The sequence below is a fragment of the Haliotis rufescens genome, unplaced genomic scaffold (assembly GCF_023055435.1).
Source record: "Haliotis rufescens isolate VD_foot unplaced genomic scaffold, xgHalRufe1.0.p SCAF_11, whole genome shotgun sequence".
Lineage (NCBI taxonomy): Eukaryota > Metazoa > Mollusca > Gastropoda > Lepetellida > Haliotidae > Haliotis > Haliotis rufescens.
The window spans coordinates 35,153,219-35,176,041 of NW_025963791.1; the positions used below are offsets into that span (position 1 = coordinate 35,153,219).

General features: G+C 39.8%; 2 protein-coding genes across 2 annotated transcripts; both read left to right on the forward strand.

The window, feature by feature from the left end:
- Window positions 1–18,204: 18,204 nt before the first annotated feature.
- Window positions 18,205–19,154, forward strand: LOC125378107 (salivary glue protein Sgs-3-like; the record flags this gene model as incomplete). Its single annotated transcript, XM_048392967.1, has 1 exon — window positions 18,205–19,154. A coding segment is annotated over exon 1 (900 nt), but the record flags the coding sequence as incomplete, so codon positions are not given.
- Window positions 19,155–19,499: 345 nt separating this feature from the next.
- On the forward strand, window positions 19,500–21,782 carry LOC125378108 (mucin-2-like; the record flags this gene model as incomplete). The annotated part of the gene is made up of 2 exons (XM_048392968.1): window positions 19,500–19,927; window positions 20,090–21,782. Coding segments are annotated over 2 exons (2,121 nt in total), but the record flags the coding sequence as incomplete, so codon positions are not given.
- Between the last annotated feature and the right edge of the window lie 1,041 nt (window positions 21,783–22,823).

Below are 22,823 nucleotides of genomic sequence, written 5' to 3' on the forward strand. Positions count from 1 at the left end.
ATCTCCCAGTTTCAACACATAGCTGATGCGAAAAACATCTAAACCGAGCAAGCGCCACTCTCAATTTATTGACGGTCACACAGCTAAGATACAACTCTGTACCAAACGATACCTTGAATAGAGAATAAGAGAAAGATTTACTACCCTTTTCCAGAAGATTATGCCAATCCTGTTCATAACTAAATTTCAGACGTGACATAAATTCTGACAAAAACCGATGAGGATGACTTTTACACTGGTTTTCCCATACAGTACCAAAACACAAACTGAACAATAAAGATTCATATTTTGAGACCCAATAAATTTTACCATTACTTTCTTCCTGAAGCATCATATAATAACATTTCTTTGGAAAGCGACAATCTGACATACTTAATAACCTTATCCAATAACCAATTACTCTTTTGTATGCATAAAGATATGATGGATAACGCCCATATTCACCCGTACCATGCGCTTGCATGCCAATGTATGTATGGTTTCTATTTCATCATTCTGATGTAGATCCCAGACTTCGGCACCACAGAGCAAAATTGGGACTATTTTCATATCAAATATTTCAAAATATAAGTCATGTCGAAGAGGATGTAATTTTATCAATGACTTTAAGATTCCAAACATTGCTATTTTCCCCTGTAAACCATCATTAGAAAAATGGCTTGACCAGGACAGGATTCTCGTAAAAGTAACGCCCAAATATTGAAGATACACACTCCAACTTCAGACCTTTATAGTACCAAATCTCTATTCTTGACAAAACTCCTTCTTTCTTAAAAACAACCACCCTGGTTTGATCCAAATTGACGTCAAAATGATAATCATTACACTACTTTTTTAGAACATCAATACGCTTCTGAAGTCCAACTATAGTATCTGCGATTAGAATAATAACGTCTGCAAATAATAACAGGAAGATCTCTGTAATATCAGGATGAAGTTGTATTTCTGGTCCAGAATTCTGTTCAACTTCAGCAGCTAGTTCGTTAATGAACATCGAGAATAAAAGGGGGCTTAACACACGACCCTGACGTACTCCTCTTGGACACTGAAACATTTCAGAAAATAAATATTTAAATTTAACACTAGCCTTAACAGCTGTATAAATAGACTGTATAGCTTTTATCATTTTGCCAGAAACAGTTTTATTCACTAGTAGTGACCATAATTTCAACCGGTTTACACTGTCAAAGGCTTTTGCAATATCGACAAACAAACCATATACCCTACCCTTTCGCTTACTGATATATCTCTGGATAATACACTGTAATATTAAGATATTATCTATGGTGGAGTTATCATGACGGAAACAAGCCTGTGACTCTGCAATTTTACCATAGGCCTCCCACCAAGACGTGACCCTTCTGTTCAAAATAGAAACATAGAACTTACTCAGTGCACAAAGGCCTGATATACCCCTAAAGTTGGATAGGGAATGGATGTATCCTCGCTTATGTATCGGAACAATAATTCCCAAAGACCAAGATTCAGGAAAGTGGGTATAATCAAACAAGTTATTAAACAACACTGTAAGATACGGGACAAAAATATCATTCGCATGTTTAAAATAAGGAAATAAGGTGGTCATTTCCTGCGGATTTATGAAATTTCAAAGAGTTAATAGCACATAGCACCTTCTCTTGTGAAATGGGGAAGTCCAGAATATAGCAAATCACATCACCATGAACATCATAAAAAGTCGTATCAGTGATAACCATATCTTCATCTGTTGGATTGTCAAACACATCTTTAAAACTTGTCCAATACTTGCCCACACACTGGATGTGCATATTGCCATGGAAAATTCAGTGCAACTTTTCATACTACATACCTTTGTTGAAAATATATCCCATTTCAATGACACAGAATGCAGTTAGTCACGACTTGTCTTAAGTCCTTTCCAATAAGTTCATATATCTTCTTTCGTGTATTATCTCCTTTTATCAAGGCCATTTCCGGAGATGTTTTCGGTTCAAAATGGCGTCGAGAGAAGGGCATATAAACGGGGCAGCACAAGAGGTAAATGTGAATTTTGACAAGTTCAATGTGCGTTAACTCAAGACCTACTTACGAAATCATGGAGAATACGTTTCAGGGAAGAAGTCGGATTTGATTTTGTGAAGTGGGTAACTTTTGTGAAAAAAATGTTATTCAATAGTGGTTTTGGAAATGTTTGGATTGACCAATTTGTACAATCTGAAAGTGTATTCACCAATTCTTTTCTACAGAGGTTAAAAGATATTTATCTGAAATCGTTGGTCATTTTCGTTTATATTATTGAATAAATTTGTATATTAAAGAATGTTATATAACTTATATATACACTGAATAGTATCTGTTTTATATAGATATAAAGAAATACCACAATTCATTGGTAAGATTTCGATGTTCATCCCATGATTTATACATCGAGAGTGGGAGATACACAAAAACTCCAAGGTCAGAACGATTATGTAAAATGTGTAATAGCCAAGATATAGAGGATGAATATCACTTTTTACTTTTATGTCCATTGTCCTCCTTTGTGACAAAAAAATAAATATTCCTGTATACTACTTTAACGATCCAAATATTGTGAAATTCCGACAACTGTTAAACAGTCTAGATAAAATAATAAAGCCAAACTTAGCCATGTACATATTCCACGCACTGTTATAAAGAACCAAACCTGTAAATAATAGTTAAAATTGTGTGCAACATCTCTGTCACATGTTGCCTGGGGCCTCTTAAGTACTTGAATAAAGATTGATAGATTTTGCGCCCCAAAGGTGTAAGTGCTATTGGCAAACGATCTATTGAAGATGCATATACAACCTTCGTGGTCAGTGTGAGGCAAAGACGATTTGAGTAGTTTCTGTCACTTCTCCGCAAACTTTTTAACAGACCCATTACTCCTGAAACATGGCTTGGATTGCAATGTTGAACTTGAGCAAACAGCAGACACTCTTCACGGGCCAAAACAACAGTAAACGTCAGATGAAGACTACTGTTTTCTATGAAGATAGGGCACGTCCATACAATCCAATATACCATATATCCAAGGACCTTTCACATTGTTATGTCAGTGCCAAGGTGATTCATGAGCACAGAACATGAAAAATATCGGATTAGGGTGTGTGGGTGTCCCTGTCGAAGGTTACTGGCCGAGTACATGCTGCTGGATGCAACAGTACTGCAGGGTAAGTAGATATACTACAGTACCATTAAATGGTAGCTCTAATGTTTCAATTTCATTTGCATTTGCTGAAAAGTACCTAAACTAGTGTATGTGTGGTTGTTCTGCAATTGAATGAATTTTGCAAAACATAACCAAATAACAATATTGCATTTTCACTGTGCGGTAGGCCCACTGTAAACCCTTTATACATGAACATGGTATGAGGTTGTACTATGTAGCAACATTTTATTGATCCTACATCAGTGTGTTATGATACTTTAACTTATGGACATGGAATTAGATGTTTCTTTACATTTTTAATTCCACAATCAGTGAATCAATGTATCAGTTTCAGTGAAGGTGAATCCTGAAACCATGTTGCTGCTGCCCTTTATGCTTTAGTTCACATCTCAGAAAAGAAACTTGAGGGATTACATGCATCTACTTTTAAGGAATGCAAGTGGAACCAACCCAGAAAACGCAAATTGAGCTCAGTAAATCACGAGATATGACATTCACAAAACACATGTGGACGGAACATAAAAAGATATCAACAATTTCAAAGCAAGATGCTACTTATGCAAGTTGTAAATCAACTGTAAACCAATAAATGTGGATAGATTTGCTGCAAAACGTGAAAGTGCTCAACATGCAGGGTTGTTACTGACTCAAAGAGTCATGTTGTCAGTATGGCTGAAGAAACAGATGTAACAGTACCTTCCCTTCACTGAGATAGTTTTTAACTATGCAGACACCTGTGATTTTAAAAGTGAGGAGTGTGCCAGACATTTTCACTCTATTTTAGTGATTTGTGCCTCTCAGAAGAAGACTGTGTTCTTTTCGAGAAGAACACACATGGACATTTCAACAATGAATTGTAGAGCTCAGCAAGGGAAAGCCGATTAACCTCATTTAATGTTGGACTTTGTAAACTGAAACCATCTGATAAGTACCCCTGATAATGCAGTTAGGACCATTTCTTTATATTTATGATTCGATTATGGAGGTCTACAATTGGGACGTAATCATAAGCCCACTGCAAGGCGAAAATATGCAAATCTGCTGAAAAAAAAGATAACCTGCATGCAAAAGTTGTCTCTATGTGCGGAAGGAGTACATCCTCATCTCGGATCCATTTCTGATGATGTTGTTGAGATTGGAAATGAAACTGGAAATTAAGTGTCCTCACAAGTGGCGACTTTCCACTATACATGAAGCTGCAGAAGATCCTCATTTCAGGCAGGAGAAATTCATTTAAAACTAAACCATACATATTACTACCAAATACAAATGACTTTTTCCCAAATGAAGTGGTGTTATTTTTTCATATGGACTGTCATGTGGAAAGGATACACTTTGATTCAAAGTTCTGGGAGGGTTGCATCAAAACACTGAATGCCTTTTATATCCAAGCCATTCTGCCAGAGCTTTTCTGAACTCGGTGTGAAACAAGGACAGCATTTGTATCCTGTGTATTTGAAACCTTACGGATGTTTGACTTTTCTATCACATGCTGGTATCGTTTAGTTATGGGCAGTTGTAGAATTCAGTCACCAGGTGTGACATACCAGAAGATTTTATTTAAACATAATGGTTGGTACATCAATGTACATGATTGGTGCTGACATTGAAAAGGATAAAGAAGGGACTGGTTCACACAGTCAGTATGTGTCCCAAGTGTGTGAGTTGGGTATCTATGTTCAACTGCGACATGGTGTCTCAGTGAGCAGCTGAACTAACATTATTATTAATGTAAAAGTCCAAGCTAGTACAAGCAGGCATTTATTAATGTAAAAGTCCAAGCTAGTACAAGCAGGCATGCACATTCAACAGTGTTAGAAATTGGCTCCAGTCCTATAGTCCTTGCCAAACTGCCCAATAGTTAAGAAATCATAAGGACTTAAAGAAATTTGCCCTATTTGGGTTTCGCTATATGTTATCATTATAAGGACTAGTGGACAAAAACTGTTTAGTTTTTATCTCTGCGTAATAAGATCCCAGGATGCTCGGCATCTTAACAGTAGAAAAGAGCAGGTGCTCATGCAGTGACCGAGGGTACGGAGCAATGCTGAAAACCACCTCTGGTTCGTCAGTTTCAGGGAGAGCTCGCTGGTTTCACACAGTAGGTGTTTCCTGCTATAAAAATGGCTTCCCTGAGATTACTGAAATACTGCTGAAAATCACTGAAAATGAGTATTTAACCTAATTCTAACCACTCATCATGATCATCATTAAACACCTTCTTCCTTTAATTATTTTCATTATATTCTGTTTTACTACAGAAATGTTTTGCAAAAAAAGGAATAACATTTATTTAGTGAAACAACAGGTTTGAATGATATTGAAATTGGCTTTTCAGTTTTTACCCATTCTTAACAGTCTATCAGTCTATAATTTGAGCAGACAGTGCAATAATGACGCTGATCGTTCTCGTTTCGTTCATTTTCCAAAACCTCTCCGGAAGTGAACGTTTAGCACTTGATAGGGCCGTTCTATCTCTGTTCTCGAAAGAGTTCGCAAGGGGGGGATAATAAATCAGGGGGAGATAAGAACTTATTGGAAAGGACTGTAACCATACACCATGACGTGATGTATATGTCTGCTCCTCTGTTGTGCAATTGAAACCAGTAGCACATACCTGCAGCTCACACCCGTGGCCTCCTTTCAGGCGGACCTCAGGTGGTTCGTTCGTTCAAGTGTCATATCTGCATTTTAGATGTCTTGTTCAAAGAAGATGTTTGTCAGGCATTTATTAAGATCCAGGTCGAGTCAGAATGGTCTTCTATCACTCCTAAATGTTAAACTTTCTATTTAAACGCTGTTGTTTACGACCTCTGTTGTTCCTGTTTCAGCATCTCTCATCATGGGAGCCAGATGGACGTGTTTGTTTCTAGTCGTCCACTTTACAAGTCTGCTTTTGATGTCCAAAGGTGATCAGATCTGGTTCTAAACCTCATCACCAAAGTAACTGTGGTGTCTTATATTTTATCAAATTATATACTACCCATGTTAACTGCCGGGCAAAAGAGAGTTTACACTTGAAAATTGAATTGTACCCAAAAATTACAAACGTTATCAAAACGTTACCAGCCAAAATGCAGCCGCCGAAACACTGCAAACTTAAGGTCCAAAACACAGGTATGATACCCGTATCAAATACATCACCATCGAATAACCATTTCTTGCTTGTTCTACTTTAGCCACCATCAAACATGAGTATATTAACATTTCCCGGCAGTTTAGAATAGCCATAAGACGTATGAAAGGGCCATGATTGGCCGAAGGGATGTGGTTAATTCAATACATGAGGAAACATTTACAAATATTTATGAAAGTTATCAGATGTGTTCACATGTATAAGAAGTAGACTTTGTTCATTTAAACAGTTGGGTGTAATTTTACGTGTGTTCCACAACCCGTTGTAGTGGTTTTCGAAAAGTGTTACTTGAATGTTTTAACATAAGCAATTCTTTAACCCAAGTTGATTTTCGTTGGAGACGTAGATAAAACTAGCATTAACATATAGTAAAACTTATCTTGAGACATAGACATATTTTCTAACGAAGATGGCAGCTCGCCCCCTTTTCACAAACTCTTGAAGACATGTGCTTTTCGGGATTCGACATTTGCACCTCCATGTTAATCGTCCATGCTATCAGCTGCTCATCAAGCCACCTTTGTTCAACAGTAAAAGACGTTTACCTTATAGTCCGGTAATGTTGGGTACGCTTCTGCCACTACATGGTCCGGACCAAGGGACTGGCTCTGTGGTCCAGTGGATAGGAGAGCGGAAGGTCGTTGGTTCGATCCCCGGCCGCATCATACCAAAATGCGTTAAGAGATAGTACTTGTTGTTATACTGCCTTTCGCTCGGTATTAAGGGACTAAAACAAAGACCGGTCGGTTCAGAGTCAGTATACTGTGTCTGAGTGGTGAATTCCTGTTCAAGTAGGGCATGGTATATCAGTGTGCAAGCACTATGAATCGGCATTTGTCCAGATAAGTACAAACAGCCACACCTACACGCACGTACATGTACGTCTCTATAAACGTGAAGAAATCTTTGAGACGACATTAAACTCCTTATCTAATACAAGGTGCGTTATCACCAGTGCTGCACTATGGCGTTTATTCTTCGTGTTTCTTAGGGACGATGGGGACGCCTTGCGTTGGCTCGTGGTGCTGAATACCCAAGTTCCCCCTAGGAGATATAGCTGGAATATTGATAAAGGCGGTTTAACATTCAACTCACTCATTTGTTGATAATGTTATCGTGATAGGGAGGTTTCAGTGTTAAAAGCAGCGTAACTCATACTCGTAAACTTCTTGTTTGTCAGGTCAGACATGCTTCTTCACGGAGACGGCAGGACAGAAGGGATCTGAGATGCTGCACAGTGACTCTGAGAACACGACGGACTTGAGTGCTTGCAAGACTCTCTGTAACACGACGGAGTTGTGTATAGCTGGAGAATTCCTCTCCACCACGAACACGTGTAACATCTACCTGGTGGAGACAAACCTCACTGATCAAACTGATACAGTGTTCTTTCAGTGGGACTGTACGAACGAAACAGGTATGTATGCCACCCATTTTCATTATCACACAGTTGATACATGTATATAATGCATATTGTCATCAAATGGAATGTCACCCTTTCATGAAAGAACATGGACATGGGTTAACACCCTTCTCTGCTTTGCTTACCCTATCTCTGTTCACCTCAATAAAACAGAACCAATCATTTTAATTGTTAATTATAGACATGATGCCAAAAGGTTATCTAACCAAGCAGTTCACTTTTCCCTTTCAACAGCCAATAAATTTAAAACTTATTTCTAGATATAATGCATGCGTACATTCGTTTGTATTTCCATTTTCAACTGCTGAATGTGAAAACGTCTTTTTGTGTGTGTGAACGTCTCATCTTGGCAACAATGATAGCAGATATGTTTGGAAAGTTTTATTCCAAGTTCTCCCAATTCAGTCAACACTACGCTACTGCCTTTCATAAAGAGTTTAACTGTGCCGAACAATATTACATGTATAGCAAAGCAGTGACGTTTGGAGATTGGGACACAGCCGAGGAGATTTTAAGATGTTCATCACCTACAGAGCAGAAACGACTGGGTAAACGTGTTAGACAGTTTAACCAATGGAAGCGGGACAATGTTAGCTGTGATGTGGTGCGAAAAGCATCTGTTGCAAAATATCGTCAGTCTGCTTACTTTAAAGATATTCTGAACAACTCTTATCCTAGAATTCTCATAGAGGCTATTCCTTATGATAGGCAATGGGGTGTTCTCTACATGACTCGAACATTGTATTTCAATCAAAATGGAGAGGAGAGAATCTATTAGGGATATAATCTGACGTCCAAAAGAAACTTTACCAACTGAAAATATAAATTTCAGACAAAGTATAATTTTTTTTCCAATGAAGTCTATCTAAAACACATAACCTAAATACAACAATAGTGTATGCAGAAAATGTTAATCGTCTGTTACATGTTTGCGAGATAACACATGAAAAAGTGAAAAACACGTGCACCATGGACAACTGCAAATGCACGTGCGGGTAAGGGTATAAAACGATTGCAACGGCAAGTCAGACATTCAAAGTGATTAAAAAAAAGAAAGAAATGCCACGACTCACAGTCGGACAACGTGAACGAGCCTTGGGTATGGTACAGATGGGAGCCACAAACGCCCATATTGCACGAACCTTCGGTTGCTCCCGTGTTGCCGTTACCAACTTGATGCAACATTACAGACAGACAGGGCGGACCGCTGACAGGCCAAGAACAGGCAGACCCAGGATGACCACGCCCCATGATGACCGGAACTTGCGTACCTTGCACCCCGAAATCGCTTCCTGACAGTGACGTCATCAACGACAAATGCCTTAGGTCACAGGGTTATTCGACAGACAGTGGCCAGGAGACTCAGGGCTCATGGAATCAGGGCTTTTAGACCATAAAGAGGAGAGCTATTGACAGCGCAACATCGTCGTCTGCGATTGAGATGGGCCCGGACTGTACGACGTTGGCAACGACGGGACTGGCAGAGGCTTTTCTTCACTGACGAAAGTCGATTCTGTATGTTTAGGGCTGATGGAAGACAACGTGTTTACCGCCGAAGGGGTGAACGAACGGCGGCGTGTTGCGTGCAGGAGGTCGTACCATATGGTGGAGGGAGTGTCATGGTGTGGGGAGGGATTTGTAGGCAGGAGAGGACACCGCTGGTCATCGTTGACAGAAATTTAACAGCTCAGCGTTACATGGATAACATTCTTCGCCCAGTTGTCCTACCATTTCTCCAACAGCAGCCACGTGGTGTCATTTATCAGCATGACAACGCTTGAGCCCATACAGCCAGAATTGTCACTAACTTCCTCGCAGCCAACAACGTCAACGTCTTGCCTTGGCCTGCACGCTCACCCGACATGTCCCCCATAGAACACCTCTAAGACGTGATGGATCGTCGTGTTCGACAACGACCACACTCTCCAGCCAACCCGCAAGAACTGATCTTGGCCCCCCCCCAAGAAGAATCCCACGTGACCTCATCAGACGACTGACTTTTTCTGTGCGTCAAAGAGTTTTTGCATATATTGAGGCATTTGGTGGTCACACATGCTACTCATGACTTGAGCGATTGTTTATGTACTCTGCCTATTGTCCATGATTCTGAAAGCTCAAGTTTTGTACCCAACCCAACCTTGGGGGGCTCTGACGTCATTCTCGGTCGCGGTATGATTGTCATTTTCAGTGTTGATTATGTTGATATATTGATCTTCTCAATACACTTTACTTCATGCATGTATGTTTTGTTGTTTTTGAGCAAGAGTGATTTCAAACTCTGGTAAAGTTTATTTTGGACGTCAGTTTATTAATGGAAGTCAGAAACATTATCATGGCAGAAAATATTTGTTGCATTGTACAAAAAGACCTCTGAAAAGGCCACCTTTTACACGTGGAAATATGTGTTGCGAACAGCCGGTCACCTCAACAAAACAGTTGTTGTACAATCCCCCCAATGGTTTCAAGACAGAGACCAAAGTGTGCAAGATGCTAAGACCAACTTCCATGACGATGTGAAAGCAACCAAGCGGGCCATTGTCAAGAAAATACGTCCAGAGAAAGTTGTAGCGGATGAAGAGGAGGCTGTTTGTGTGATCCAGTATATTGAACCCTTGCTGACATTGTGTTACAATTTGAACTCAGTAAAATCATCAAGCGTTTGTCTACTGAATTCTGCTTTGGTTGTATGTTTGACGAAGAAGGAGAACAAGTTCATACTTGTCGTGACTTGCCTGGACAAGGCAAAGTACTTAAACATGGGCATGTCTGAGGTCAATGATAATCATGTGATTGAAAAATGGATTCAACTGGTTGGGGACACAAGTGTCGACATCCACCATATGTCAATATCGACGTACAGATTTTCGTAATGCACAATTTAAGACAGCTAAATGGATTGACGAGTTAAAGACATCTGTTGTAAATATGCTGCAATTAGATCGAGTGTTTACATGAATAAAATACTCTTCTGAGCACTGTCTGGTTGTTTTGTAATTATTGCTTATCATTTATTTGTTGATCCATAATGTCTGTACTGACTGAGAAAGACTTAATGAAGCGTAACTATCGAGTTTCGATGTATTCGAGATGCCGCCGTATTTCAAATGCCCATTGTAGTCAATAAACTGTTAGCATAGTCATGTATTGAGGTATAAACACTTAAATCTGTGAACATATAATCATATTTTCTATTGACAACGGACTATAAAACATGGAAAACAAATTTATTCAAACCATTTTCAGTGGAAGAAGCTAAGAGGGGAGGACGCCTTAAGATAGACATGGGTAAAAAGTCCAGTTATCTATCATCGGATATATTTGAAACTACTGTATGCCCAAAACCGAAAAGACAAGCAAATGAAAAAGGTAGTCAGAATAGAAATACCATGAAGAAGACCAAAGAAAGAAAAGTGAAGTCAACCCGAGGACAAGCTACATTTAAAGTAGAATCTACGATGCAATCTGCCTTTCTGAGGATCAAGGATCAGATGAAAAGACGTAATACTATTGGGGAAAAGCATCTGTGAGGCATCATAGAGTAGGAGGTACCATGCTCTTCGTGTAGAAATTAATTGTGAGATGCCATGCCATGCTCAGACATAAGGCAACTGTTCATCTGCCACTATCACTACCAGCACCACCCTAAATAGCAGACATGTCTTACTTAGACCCATTGTTACAGTAGTCACAACAGAGTCAACATCTTGTCCAGAATGTAGGAAACACTTTTCCAGATATGATAATATGATGAGACACAGAAGACAGATGCATCAGACCCTTCGCCCTCCCCCTCCTCATGCCCCCCCCCTCCCCCCCCCCGATCCTCCTCCTCCCCTAGGCCTCTCTTCAATAGATACATAATACTGCTGTACCATTCAATTTGTCTATTCCTTCTAATGTGGTCTTGGTTGGGCCAAGTGGTCGTGGAAAGACTATGTTGTTTATCAGATACTGAAAAGAGGACTCGTCAAACCAACACCTAACAACATCACATTGACATTTCTTCCAATCTACAGGATGAACATTTTTTCATGACAGGAACAACATGATTGTTTTAGATGACTTGATGTCCGAAATAAAAGATGATAAACGCATATCCCATCACAAAAATGTGATTAATTTCTGTTATTGCAAAACCTGTTTCCTACAGGTAAAAGGTCACGTGACATTGCTCTGAACTCTCATTATGTGACTCTATTCAATTCTCCAGTCGATAGACAACAGGTGAACTTATTTGCCAGACGCATTTATCCTCACAACACATCATTTCATGTCAATATATAACAAAGCAGTGCAGCATCCTTAAGGCAATCTAACTGTAGACCTAAGACCTTACACTGGAGAAAGGAACGACTACACCCGAGAATTTTAACAATGAATCTGAACAAAAGGCAGACGAACGCGTCAACATAACCCGAATTGACCCGTAACAACAGGGCTGTAAAACGCTGATTCAACCAAGTAGCTCTCAGATGTATGGAAACTACCACCAACATCACACCATTACATCAGCACGTGAGGCAAACCAGAACTTCAACAAAGATAATTTTGATGTCATAACAAGCGACTCTTCTGACGACGACACAAGTTCCCACGTCATGGCTACTGCTGGTACTGACTGTGGAGTCCAGATAGGCATCATGCAAGACCGACAGCATCATATGTGGACGTGGTGCCCAGAGAACAAATGGAAGTCGTTAAGAAAACGTGCGAGCTGTGGCGAGGACAGTGATGACGACAATGAAGACCTATCCAGAAAGGAGACAGAGACCAAACTGCACATAACCCAACTGGAAGTGAATGGCAAGAAGTCGGCCTGCAGTGCGTGTGGGCTCGTGTGTATAATATATATTGAGAGGACATGAAACTTAAACGGAAAAAGTATCGAGAGCAAGGAAAATAAGAGGTGTGGACTGAAACTGGAAAAAGTTTGTCAATACATTGAAATCTATCCTTGAATTTACTGCCTATTTCTCAGAGGCACCATTGTTTCGTTCTATACTAGAGAGATTGAGTGACATGGATCCGACCACAGATCAAACAATGATCAAAATTCAAGTTCTCATGAAGCCAATCATGAAAGACATTCTGTCCCATGTTGATATGACATGTGCTTTGAATTGTTTGTTGTGTATATTTTTCCATTCCCATGTTATATTTAAAAATAAAGACATTTGTAAATGTGTGAAATACTCGTAGTATGCTGCAGGGATATTTAGAAACGAAAATGTACAAAGTGGGGAAACATTTTTTTCACACGACTGACCCCCAACGTATCAAGTCTGCATGATAGGCTGGTCACCACTTCAGTCTAGAGAGAATGTTTTTCAGATAAACTATTCCACTTCACTCAGCAATTCAACATAATGAGCAGACTTGGAATGTTGGATAAACTAGTCAGAGCGACATTCCAATTCATTCAAGCTGTGTGAACAGTTTACATCGAAACAATTTTCAAAATGAAAAAGAAATATATTTCAAAACGAGTGACCAACATTGTGAACAAGTCCTCCAAAGCGGCAGCCTATGTTGAGACACAGTTTAGGAAAACCTGAGGTATCGTTCCCATCTAGGTCAATCAGGACAACACTCGTCCTGTTCACTCTCTAAACAGGGTATTGTAACTTAAACATAGTTTAAGGGGGCGGTTATTTCTGTAAGACCATTTACGGTGCTATATCACAGTATAGAGTTGTGACGAATAAATTGAAGACAGTAAAGGTAAACATACTCTCAACGAGTCAGACAAGTTCTAAAGTCGTGTGGAATAAGGAATACATGCTACACGGAAGATATGTGTTTCATGAATTTCAACAGGATTTGGAAAACACCATCGGTGAGATTATGACTTTATGTAATGTTTACCAACTACTTGAATAATTATGTTTTAATTAAAAACTATTTTAATTGTAACCTTCATGAAGAATATGAAACAGAATTCTGAAACTGTTCATGTATCCGTAATAAGAACTTGGGATGTTTCATTTCGACCTAGCTTTTACAACATACTTCCATTCATTTATCAAATATTTTCGATGAATAATATGTCATGTGAACTAGATATAATTTTAGAAGACGTTTATGGTCTGATACAGGGTTTAGATAGGAAACTTAGGGTACGATATGAGTGAAGCAGATTTTTCAGAGTTGGAAATTAAGTTTGTAATAAGAATAAGACTGACGTTTTACAACGAAATATATAACGGCGTGAATAAAGTAGAGAATTATTTTTTATAAAACTACTATTTTTTATTCATTTATTTGTGTGAAAATGATTGATTGTATTGGTTGAATCAGATTGTGAGCAAAAACAAAATATATATTTCCTCGCAGTCGCCTGTGATGATCAAATGGTGAATGTGTACATTCTACTCTTTGTCTCGATGCTGACATTCTACGTATTCATTGAGTAGCTGTATCATGAGATCGAGGATTGTTTCATTCTTACAGGATAAGGTGACAATCCAGTTTACGACGATAATTGTACTATGTATCTGAAGGTATCTATCCCGACTACATTCCAATAGCTTCAATGCCATTCCTACGAACTTTCACACTTTTTCATGAAAGGGTGACATTCCATTTCATTATGATCATTCTAGTATGTATCTGAAGGGTATTTACCCCGACTACATTCCAAATAGCTTCAATGCCATTCCTAGAGAATTCCAATTTTCTTCACGAAAGGGTGACATTCTATTATACATCTGAAGGAATCTACCCTAACCTCATTCCAAATAGGGGCACGGGTGGCCCAGTCGTCTAAGGCGCCGCGATGCGCTGTGCAGAGTTGCGTCCCTTGGGCACGCCAGAAACCTATGATCACGGGTTCGAATCCCGGTTCGCCCCGATTATGTTTCTAGGTTTGTCAGCACCATACCCGTGCTCGTGGGTTTCACCGAAGTGGTAAACGTCTGAGACCTGCATCACTTCGGGCTTTCCTCCCACATTAAGCTGACACGCCGCGATATAACTGGAATACTGTTAAAAGCGGCGTTAAACCCAACTCACTCACTCACTCACTCATTCCAAATAGCTTCAATGGCATTCCTAAAGAATTCTTAGGCTTAGCCATTTTTACAAAGGCTGCATTCTTCACATTCTTAACAATCCTGCATAATGACTCCGTTCTCATTGTGATGTCATTTATATGCATGTCTATTAGCATAACACTAGGTTCATGAATATTCATAGGGCGCCTATGGCAGGCGGGAAAGGTCCACAGAACCTTCAACTATTGTATTTATTATTTTTTCTTCTTTTGTTATTATTCCCAATTATTTTTTATGAAGTGAAATATCAAAGACCACAACACAAAGATTTCAAACTATGCCATCGACAGTTTGAGGAATTCTGAAAGATTTTAAAATTCACATTTAATACAGTCCCAACACGACTGGTACTAATCTTAATATTCATTTCATTCCTGCTATAAGGGTAACGCTATTTTTCAGGGCATTATCATTTGCAGAAGCCCGAGGTTTTCCATTAACTGACCGACGAAGGAGGGCAGTTGAAAAGACCGAGGGCTTCTGCAAATGATAATGCCCTGAAAAAGAGCGTTACCGTTATTATAGCTAAAACGGATGGAATTTGTTATCGAATAAAAAGAAACAACAACATCGGTTTTGAAACATTTACTGCAAGCAACACGAATGTCACTGACCACATTTTACAAATATGGAAACTTCATAGAACAAACCAGATGACGTCACTATAATACGTGACGTCATTTTCTCTACCCTATGACGTCACCGACCAACGGGCTTGATAATGGCCCGTCGTCAAGCAATATGAGGGCATTATCAAGTTACAGTGGCCCGCTCATTTCTGATAACGTGCGGGCGGTTTGATGATAATTCTATCCATTTTAGCTATAATATATAAAATTCATTCATTTGGAAGAAATATGCATGCTTGCAAATGTTAGAAGAAATAAACTACATACATCAAAATGTTCCCAATCAGATGTTTTATTTTCCAACGAAGCAACAACTGGGACTACAACAGCATCTACGACAACAATGCAAACGTCTACTACTACACTGCAAACGACTACAACTACAATGCAAACGACTACAACTACTACATCTACAACTACAACGCAACCAACTACAACAACTACACCAACAACACAACCGACTACAACTACTTCACCTACTACTACACTGCAAACGACTACAACTACAATGCAACCGACTACAACTACTACATCTACCACGCAACCGACTACAACTACTACACCTACAACTACAATGCAAACGACTACAACACAACCGACTACAACTACTACATCTACAACTACAATGCAACCGACTACAACGCAACCGACTACAACTACTACACCTACAACTACAATGCAAACGACTACAACGCAACCGACTACAACTACTACATCTACAACTACAATGCAACCGACTACAACTACTACATCTACAACTACAATGCAACCGACTACAACTACTACGTCTACAACTACAATGCAAACGACCACAACGCAACCGACTACAACTTCTGCACCTACAACTACAATGCAAACGACTACAACTCAACCGACTACAACTACTACACCTACAACTACAATGCAACCGACTACAACTACTACACCTACAACTACAATGCAAACGACTACAACACAACCAAGTACAACTACTTCATCTACAACTACAGTGCAACCGACTACAACTACTACACCTACAACTACAATGCAACCGACTACAACTACTACATCTACAACTACAATGCAACCGACTACAACTACTACACCTACAACTACAATGCAACCGACTACAACTACTACATCTACAACTACAATGCAACCGACTACAACTACTACATCTACAACTACAATGCAACCGACTACAACTACTACACCTACAACTACAATGCAACCGACTACAACTACTACATCTACAACTACAATGCAACCGACTACAACTACTACACCTACAACTACAATGCAACCGACTACAACTACTACATCTACAACAACAGTGCAACCGACTACAACTACTACATCTACAACTACAACGCAACCGACTACAACACAACCGACTACAACTACTACACCTACAACTACAATGCAAACGACTACAACTACTACACCTACAACTACAATGCAAACGACTACAACTACTACATCTACAACTACAATGCAACCGACTACAACTACTACACCTACAACTACAATGCAAACGACTACAACTCAACCGACTACAACTACTACATCTACAACTACAATGCAACCGACTACAACTACTACATCTACAACTACAATGCAACCGACTACAACTACTACACCTACAACTACAATGCAACCGACTACAACTACTACATCTACAACTACAATGCAACCGACTACAACTACTACACCTACAACTACAATGCAACCGACTACAACTACTACATCTACAACAACAGTGCAACCGACTACAACTACTACACCTACAACTACAATGCAAACGACTACAACGCAACCGACTACAACTACTACATCTACAACTACAATGCAAACGACTACAACTACTACATCTACAACTACAACGCAACCGACTACAACACAACCGACTACAACTACTACACCTACAACTACAATGCAAACGACTACAACGCAACCGACTACAACTACTACACCTACAACTACAATGCAACCGACTACAACTACTACACCTACAACTACAATGCAAACGACTACAACTCAACCGACTACAACTACTACATCTACAACTACAATGCAAACGACTACAACTACTACACCTACAACTACAATGCAAACGACTACAACTCAACCGACTACAACTACTACATCTACAACTACAATGCAACCGACTACAACTACTACATCTACAACTACAATGCAACCGACTACAACTACTACACCTACAACTACAATGCAACCGACTACAACTACTACATCTACAACTACAATGCAACCGACTACAACTACTACACCTACAACTACAATGCAAACGACTACAACTACTACACCTACAACTACAATGCAACCGACTACAACTACTACATCTACAACAACAGTGCAACCGACTACAACTACTACATCTACAACTACAACGCAACCGACTACAACACAACCGACTACAACTACTACACCTACAACTACAATGCAACCGACTACAACTAGTACACCTACAACTACAATGCAAACGACTACAACGCAACCGACTACAACTACTACATCTACAACTACAATGCAAACGACTACAACTACTACATCTACAACTACAACGCAACCGACTACAACACAACCGACTACAACTACTACACCTACAACTACAATGCAAACGACTACAACGCAACCGACTACAACTACTACACCTACAACTACAATGCAAACGACTACAACTACTACATCTACAACAACAGTGCAACCGACTACAACTACTACATCTACAACTACAACGCAACCGACTACAACACAACCGACTACAACTACTACATCTACAACTACAATGCAAACGACTACAACTCAACCAACTACAACTACTACATCTACAACTACAATGCAAACGACTACAACTCAACCAACTACAACTACTACATCTACAACTACAGTGCAACCGACTACAACTAGTACATCTACAACTACAATGCAAACGACCACAACGCAACCGACTACAACTACTGCACCTACAACTACAATGCAACCGACTACAACTACTACATCTACAACTACAATGCAAACGACCACAACGCAACCGACTACAACTACTGCACCTACAACTACAATGCAAACGACTACAACTCAACCAACTACAACTTCTACATCTACAACTACAATGCAACCGACAACAACTACTACATCTACAACTACAATGCAAACGACTACAACGCAACCGACTACAACTACTACATCTACAACTACAGTGCAAACGACTACAACTCAACCAACTACAACTACAATGCAACCGACTACAACTACTACACCTACAACTACAACTCAACCAACTACAACTACTACACCTACAACTACAATGCAACCGACTACAACTACTACATCTACAACTACAATGCAACCGACTACAACTACTACACCTACAACTACAATGCAAACGACTACAACTACTACACCTACAACTACAATGCAAACGACCACAACGCAACCAACTACAACTACTACATCTACAACTACAATGCAAACGACTACAACTACTACATCTACAACTACAATGCAACCAACTACAACTACTACACCTACAACTTCAATGCAAACGACTACAACTACTACACCTACAACTACAATGCAACCGACTACAACTACTACATCTACAACTACAATGCAACCGACTACAACTACTACATCTACAACTACAATGCAACCGACTACAACTACTACATCTACAACTACAATGCAAACGACCACAACGCAACCGACTACAACTTCTGCACCTACATCTACAATGCAAACGACTACAACTACTACATCTACAACTACAATGCAAACGACTACAACTCAACCAACTACAACTACTACATCTACAACTACAATGCAACCGACTACAACTACTACATCTACAACTACAATGCAAACGACTACAACGCAACCGACTACAACTACTACACCTACAACTACAATGCAACCGACTACAACGCAACCGACTACAACTACTACACCTACAACTACAACGCAACCGACTACAACTACTACATCTACAACTACAATGCAACCGACTACAACTAGTACACCTACAACTTCAATGCAACCGACTACAACTACTACACCTACAACTACAATGCAAACGACTACAACTACTACATCTACAACTACAATGCAACCGACTACAACTACTACACCTACAACTACAACGCAACCGACTACAACTACTACATCTACAACTACAATGCAACCGACTACAACTACTACACCTACAACTACAATGCAAACGACTACAACGCAACCGACTACAACTACTACACCTACAACTACAACGCAACCAACTACAACTACTACATCTACAACTACAATGCAAACGACTACAACGCAACCAACTACAACTACTACATCTACAACTACAATGCAACCGACTACAACTACTACACCTACAACTACAACGCAACCAACTACAACTACTACATCTACAACTACAATGCAAACGACTACAACGCAACCAACTACAACTACTACATCTACAACTACAGTGCAACCGACTACAACTACTACATCTACAACTACAATGCAACCGACTACAACTAGTACACCTACAACTACAATGCAACCGACTACAACTAGTACACCTACAACTACAATGCAACCGACTACAACTAGTACACCTACAACTACAATGCAACCGACTACAACTAGTACACCTACAACTACAATGCAACCGACTACAACTAGTACACCTACAACTACAATGCAACCGACTACAACTACTACACCTACAACTACAATGCAACCGACTACAACTACTACACCTACAACTACAATGCAAACGACTACAACGCAACCAACTACAACTACTACATCTACAACTACAATGGAAACGACTACGACGCAACCGACAACAACTACTACACCTACAACTACAATGGAAACGACTACAACGCAACCATCTACAACTACTACATTTACAACTACAATGCAACCGACTACAACTACTACACCTGCAATGCAACCGACTACAACTACTACACCTACAACTACAATGCAAACGACTACAACGCAACCATCTACAACTACTACATTTACAACTACAATGCAACCGACTACAACTACTACACCTACAACTACAATGCAAACGACTACAACGCAACCAACTACAACTACTTCATCTACAACTACAGTGCAACCGACTACAACTACTATACCTACTACTACAATGCAAACGACTACAACTACTACATCTACAACTACAATGCAACCGACTACAACTACTACACCTACAACTACAATGCAAACGACCACAACGCAACCGACTACAACTACTACACCTACACCTACAACTACAATGCAAACGACTACAACGCAACCGACTACAACTACTACAGCTACAACTACAGTGCAACCGACTACAACTACTACACCTATAACTACAATACAAACGACCACAACGCAACCGACTACAACTACTACACCTACAACTACAACGCAACCGACTACAACTACTACATCTACAACTACAATGGAAACGACCACAACGCAACCGACTACAACTACTACACCTACAACTACAATGCAACCGACTACAACGCAACCGACTACAACTACTACATCTACAACTACAATGCAAACGACTACAACTACTTCACCTACTACTACACTGGAAACGACTACAACTACTACATCTACAACTACAATGGAAACGACCACAACGCAACCGACTACAACTACTACACCTACAACTACAATGCAACCGACTACAACTACTACACCTACAACTACACTGCAACCGACTACAACTAGTACACCTACTACTACACAGCAAACGACTACAACTACTTCACCTACTACTACACTGGAAACGACTACAACTACTACATCTACAACTACAATGGAAACGACCACAACGCAACCGACTACAACTACTTCACCTACTACTACACAGCAAACGACTACAACTACAATGCAAACGACTACAACTACTACATCTACAACTACAACGCAACCAACTACAACTACTACACCTACAACTACACTGCAACCGACTACAACTAGTACACCTACAACTACACTGCAACCGACTACAACTAGTACACCTACAACTACACTGCAACCGACTACAACTAGTACACCTACAACTACACTGCAACCGACTACAACTACTACACCTACAACTACACTGCAACCGACTACAACTAGTACACCTACAACTACACTGCAACCGACTACAACTACTACACCTACAACTACAATGCAACCGACTACAACTACTACACCTACAACTACAATGCAACCGACTACAACTACTACACCTACAACTACACTGCAACCGACTACAACTACTACACCTACAACTACAATGCAACCGACTACAACTACTACACCTACAACTACAATGCAACCGACTACAACTTCTACACCTACAACTACAATGCAACCGACTACAACGCAACCAACTACAACTACTACACCTACAACTACAATGCAACCGACTACAACTTCTACATCTACAACTACAATGCAAACGACTACAACGCAACCAACTACAACTACTACACCTACAACTACACTGCAACCGACTACAACTAGTACACCTACAACTACACTGCAACCGACTACAACTACTACACCTACAACTACAATGCAACCGACTACAACTACTACATCTACAACTACAATGCAACCGACTACAACTACAACCGCTACGTCAACAACTCCTGTGTCAATGACGACAACTCTCGCCAGCAACAGTTCAGGTGAGTTACATGAGGTGTATGCACATGATGAAAAGAATATTAGTGATGAAAAGATATCTTTGGATCATCCATATATGAGTGAGTTAGTGAGTCAGTAATTATTGCTTAACGTCGCATCAGCAATCTTTTATTTACACGTGAGTGATGACATTTCCATGGTAATAGAATCAATCACTTTTTTGAAAGATTAATTTATTTGATAATCATTTCACGAATCAGAGAATGCGTGCTGTAAATTATATGTTTGATATTTTCTTACCGCCTATATTGCGGTGAGTTCCAGTAGTCTAAGGCGCAGTGACTAAGTTGCCTCCCTAAGCCGTGACAGGCGCCGCTGGTAGAGGGTCGAATTTCAGATTCGCAGGTGTCAGTCAGGACCACAATATTTCTCATAGGCTTCACAAAAGTGTTTACCGTCCTGACACACCTCCTCCCTAATTAAGCCGTCACCCCGTGATATCACTAAAAAAGCGTTGAGAGCAGCGTCAACCCATTTCACTTAATCACATTAAGCCGTCATCCCGTTATATAACTAATACATTCTTGAGAGCAACGTCAACCAATTTCACTCACTCACTCACATTAAGCTGTCATCCCGTGATATGAGTAAACTATTGCTGAGAGAAGCGTCAACCCAAATCACTCACTCACACACATGAGGATGTCATCCCGTGATATCACTAAAATATTGTTGAGAGAAGCGTCAACCCAACTCA